General features: G+C 46.4%; 1 protein-coding gene and 1 pseudogene across 1 annotated transcript; both read right to left on the reverse strand.

Moving 5' to 3' along the window:
• Positions 1-705: 705 nt before the first annotated feature.
• On the reverse strand, positions 706-1,408 carry LOC109739253 (uncharacterized; annotated as a pseudogene).
• A 1,622-nt stretch (positions 1,409-3,030) lies between these two features.
• On the reverse strand, positions 3,031-4,092 carry LOC109739254 (uncharacterized). The gene has a single exon (XM_020298344.4). It carries the CDS (start codon positions 3,890-3,892, stop codon positions 3,602-3,604), a length of 291 nt encoding a protein of 96 aa, XP_020153933.1. The 5' UTR covers positions 3,893-4,092; the 3' UTR covers positions 3,031-3,601.
• Between the last annotated feature and the right edge of the window lie 1,187 nt (positions 4,093-5,279).

The raw sequence follows: 5,279 nt of genomic DNA on the forward strand, positions 1-5,279 counted from the left end.
ATTTTTACCTTGTTGGCATTTCATCGAGCACTTGGCAGCCGCGTTTTTGTTGCCGGCTACGGCCGCCGCTCGCGCCGAAGCAGTCGCCGTAGGGGCAACCGGAGTTGCCGCACGAGGCGTAGGCTTTGGACGAGGCGCCGCGGCGCTCTTCTTCATCTTCTTCTTGGCGGCCGCCTCGGCGAGCGCCGACACTGCCGCCATCGGCTTTCGAGCCCGTTTGCCTCCGGTATGCGGGAGGGCGGCGTGCCATTGCCGGAGAGGCGGTGGCCATCCCGGACACCATTGGCACGGTTGGAGGTGGAGCTTGGACCCGGTGGTTCTTTGTCATCCCCAAGATTTTTTTCGGCACCGGGGGTGGCGCGTGGGTAGGGTGGGGTGGTTGGCTATCCATCCCGGCCGGCTCGGAGGTTATCGGTGGCGACGGCGGGGGCGGGAGGCAGTGTGGCGCAGGGGGCGAGAGGGTTTTTACTCGGCCACCACACGATGGAGTATATTTATGGAAACTTGAGGGGAATAGGGAGTTGGAGTAAAAACTATACTCCATTAACGTTTTTAGAGGATCGGCTAGGTCCGTCGTGAGGGAGTAAATCGAAAAATTTACTTCCTTGTAACCGTATTGGGGATCGGTTAAAAATGCCCTAAGTACGGAGTGCGCGCTGAAAGAGAATTACACTGTTTCGGCCAGCGCAAGCAGAGCCTCCCCGATCGAGACTGAGCACCCATGTGCTGCCAGCGTTAGTTATACCAAAGTTTATATTCGATCTGGACAACTGTTCTAGGACATTGAGAGTGGTCAAAAAACTCTTTCCGTTTTTCGACCAAGGAACATGCAACAAAAATGGTCCAAACAGCCAAGTTAAAAAGTAGGAAACCCTTGGGAAACCACTGTAAAGGTTGTCCCAAGAACTCCGAAAACACAAACATCCATCTCATACTCCACATCATTTGGAAAAAGAAAAAAAATCTCGATCTCCACACACCATCATAGTTACAGCGGCAGATCAACTCATTACTCATGCCCAGCCTGATCAGTAGGAGCCGAGCTGCGTGATCTTGCCGCCGAGCTGCCTCTGCGCGTAGGCGAAGAGCCGGCCGGCCTCCTCCTTGCCGACGGTACCGTCGCGGTTGGCGTCCGCGGCCTGCACCCCTTCCCGCGCCTTCCAGGACGCGAACCACAGGTTGAGGCTCCGCAGCGCGCGCTGCAGCTCGTCCCGGCTGATCCGGCCGTCGTGGTCCGCGTCAAACTGCCCCAGCCAGTAGCCACGCCCAGAACTCCTCCGCCGTCACCTCCCCCTGCGGCAGCGCACGGTACCGCATGAACGCCATCGACAACCCTCCTCCCGCCGGAGCCGGGCACGAACTGCTAGCCTTGGTCGAGTAGCTGCCCTGGCTGCCGCTTCTCTCTGGGTGAGTGCGAGCGTGAGCTGATGGTGATGAGGATGTTGAGCAGCGATGCACGGTGCTATATATACGGCGGGGAGCAGAGTTGAGGAACATTTACCGCACGTTTTTCACAACTCCATGGACGCGCCTTGTCAGTGTGTTTCATGGGGTGATTTGGGGTTTAAGAAATGAGTGGGTCAGTAGTGGGGATTTGGCTAGGGAGTAATCAGCGGGGTAGCTTGAAAGTTCATTCTTTAGAGAACGGTTAGGCGAGTGGCACATTGTTAATCTGGAAATGTAAGGAGCAAAGGGGTTGTATATACGATCAAATGTTGAGAATCGACATAACACTTGCCAAAAATACAGGAAGCATACTTGGACGTTGGCCACACTTTGGGGTTCCCAATCGATGGGGCCGGGCACAAACATCTAAAAAATAAGAGTTGAACACTTCGACTTGCTTGGCTAATTCCTTTTCAATCCTCAATCGGTAATGTAAAAGAAAAAGTTTCCCGTCTACGCACTTATTTTAAGAAAGTACTTGTTACAACACTTCTTTTTAGAAAGTACTTGTTACAACACTTTGTTTTTTGAGAAAGTACTTGTTACAACACTTAAAAGGTTAATTGAGCATATTTTCTTGGAGAAGGACCCGGACATAGTTTCGTCACAATTTTTTTTGTTGTTGCGAAAAATGCCCATAGAAAGAGGTTGCTTGTTTCCTAGCTAAATTATCACGTTTAAGGATGGGCGTGCCGAAATTTCAGATGAGCATTTGATTGGTTGTCATAGTTATGTGCTACCACACTACACAAAACTTGGCTTTTTGGCGAACTTATAGCTTTGAACCAACCATGCCATAAAAGTAGAAGTGTAGTTGAGCTATACTACCTTCGTCTGGTTTATTGGGCCTCCTTGAATTTTGGCTCAAACTTTCACCTTTGATTTAACTATCAAAAAATAGTATCATTGAAAACCTCTTCCGTATATGAATCCAACAATGTAAGTTTTATGGCACACAACTTATATTTTGTTGGTCAAATCTACGTTAAATTTTGACACAAAATACAACGGGGATCAATAAACCCGGATGAAGATAGTAGGTGGCACCTGGAGACCAAATTTTAAATTTAATGATTAGCAGCCTCAAATATTTTAGGCAATCCACTTATCTCTAGCCATAAGGCGGCTAATGATAGGTTATGAGAAATTCATAGATAGCTCAAGGATAGTCTTTCTCTTTTGAATTATATGCATAATAAATAGTACTCCCTATGTAAACAAATGTAAGAAGATATCAACTACTCTTTACTTTTGTAAGGTATTTAAGATAGCTGGAATTCTATTTTAGGTGTTATCTTAAATGTCTAAAACGTCTTACAAAAATGAACGGAGGGAGTAACCAAATATTTATGACAACATGATATCAAGAGCTCGTCAAGACATCGAGTATGCACACATGATCAGTATTACTCTTGCATCGCAAGAGAAGCTAGACACAGGAGACAATTCTCTTTTTTTGTTAGATATTGAAATATTAATATCTCCATCTTCTGTTTCCATTTTTTCTTCCAGCAAAACTAGGCTTGCAATACTCTTGATTGAGCGTAAACTCCACGCCAACGTTTGTGACATAGCATTAGCATGAGTCAGTTTACTCCGTCGAATATTATCAATGGTCCTCTATGAGTTAGAGACGTTGTCAATAGCTCTGATACTAAAGACTTGGATCTGAATGAAGAGTGCTCGGTTAACTAAAGATTGTCGTGGTTTCTTAATTTCAGTTTGTCGTGGTTTCTTAATTTCAGTCTGGAGTCACATTATGCAAGTATTAGAATAAAATGATAAAAATTCTTGCAAAGGATGTGTTTATTTATATTTTATACAGGAAATGCACCGACGTATTTTTCAACACTCAACAGGCAAAATATAAGCAAAATAATCAACAGAGCTTGGAGAAAATTACATCATCTCTAACAACTCTGCAAATCTCCACAGAGTTCACAGTGCTGAAAATACAAAGTAGGAAACCCTTGGGAAACCACTTCAAAGGTTACCCCAAGAACTCCGAAAACATGAACATCCATCTCATACTCCACATCATTCGAAAAAAGAAAAAGAAAAAATCTCATACTCCCCACAGCCGCGTGTCCGAAGCTGATATGAGTACGTCCCACCATCACAGTCACATCAGCAAATCATCTCGTGCGCAGCCTGATCAGTAGGAGCCGAGCTGCGTGATCTTGCCGCCGAGCTGCCTCTGCGCGTAGGCGAAGAGCCGGCCGGCCTCCTCCTTGCCGACGGTGCCGTCACGGTTGGCGTCCGCGGCCTGCACCCCTTCCCGCGCCTTCCACGACGCGAACCACAGGTTGAGGCTCCGCAGCGCGCGCTGCAGCTCGTCCCGGCTGATCCGGCCGTCGTGGTCCGCGTCGAACTGCCCCAGCCACGCCCAGAACTCCTCCGCCGTCACCTCCCCCTGCGGCAGCGCACGGTACCGCATGAACGCCATCGATCCTCCTCCCGCCGGAGCCGGGCACGACGTGCTAGCCTTGGTCGATTAGCTGCCCTGGCCTACTGCTTGTCTCTGGACTCTGGGCGAGTGTGAGACTGTGAGCGTGAGCTGATGGCGATGAGGATGTTGAGCAGCGATGCAGGGTGCTATATATACGGCGGGGAGCAGAGTTGAGGCGCATTTACCGCACGTTTTTCACAACTCCATGGACGCGCCTTGTCAGTGTACATGTTTCACTTTGGTGATTTCGAGTTTAAGAAATGAGTGGGTCAGTACTCAGTAGTGGGGATTTGGCTGGGGAATAATCAGCGGTGTAGCTTCAAAGTTCGTTCTTTAGAGAACGGTTAGGCGAGTGGCACATTGTTAACCTGGAAATGTAGAGCACAAAGGGGTTGTATGATCAAATGTTGAGAATCGACGGAACACTTGCCAAAAGTATAGCAAAGCATACTTGGACGTTGGCTACACTTTTTTGGGATGCCCAATTCGGTGGGGCTACAAACATCTGAAAAATAAGTTCAACACTTCGACTTGCTTGGCTAAATCCTTTTCTTCAATCCTCAAGCGGTAATGTAAAAGAAAACTTCCTCAGAAAAAAAGAACTAATGAGACTACGTACTTGTTTTAAGAAAGTACCCCCTCATAGCTTGCAAAAACGTCATATATTGTATGTGGTGAATGTGGTGAATGTGGTGGCGGCCGAGGCCGAAGCGATGCACCAGGGTATTCTATTTATACGCGGCCTTGGGTGTGACAAGATCTTGATTCAATCTGACAACTTGATCGTCGTAGATGCTTTAAATATGAATGAAGGGTATGCTCTGGTGGCGGCACCAATTCTTGAGGATTGTCATAGCTTGCTTAAAGATTTTGGGAAGGTCATTATCGAACATTGTAGTAGAGTCGAACATGGTTGCTCATGAGTTAGCTAGTTTTGGGAGGGGTAATCCACCGATGGTGTGGTCGGATACACCTCCTTCTTTTATTCTCATTGCTTTAGCAAACGATGTAAGTGTGATATGAGTTAATAAAGCAGCCATGAAGGCCTTCCCCTCAAAAAGAAACGTCATATATTGTAGGACAGAGGAAGTACTTGCTACAACACTTAAAACCTTAATTGATAATACTCCCTCCATTTCTAAATATAAGCCTTTTTAGATATTTTAATACAGACTACATACGAAGCAAAATGAGTGAATTTATAGTCTAAAATATGTCTATATACATCTATATGTGGTATGTATTTGAATATCTAAAAAGTCTTATATTTAGAAACGGAGTGAGTATTTTCTTGAAGGACATGGACATGGTTTTGTGACAAGTTATATTTTTGTTGCGACAAAGGCCCATAGAAAGAGGTTGCTTGTTTCCTAGCTAAATTATC

The sequence above is a fragment of the Aegilops tauschii genome, chromosome 7 (genome assembly GCF_002575655.3).
Source record: "Aegilops tauschii subsp. strangulata cultivar AL8/78 chromosome 7, Aet v6.0, whole genome shotgun sequence".
Classification (NCBI taxonomy): Eukaryota; Viridiplantae; Streptophyta; class Magnoliopsida; order Poales; family Poaceae; genus Aegilops; species Aegilops tauschii.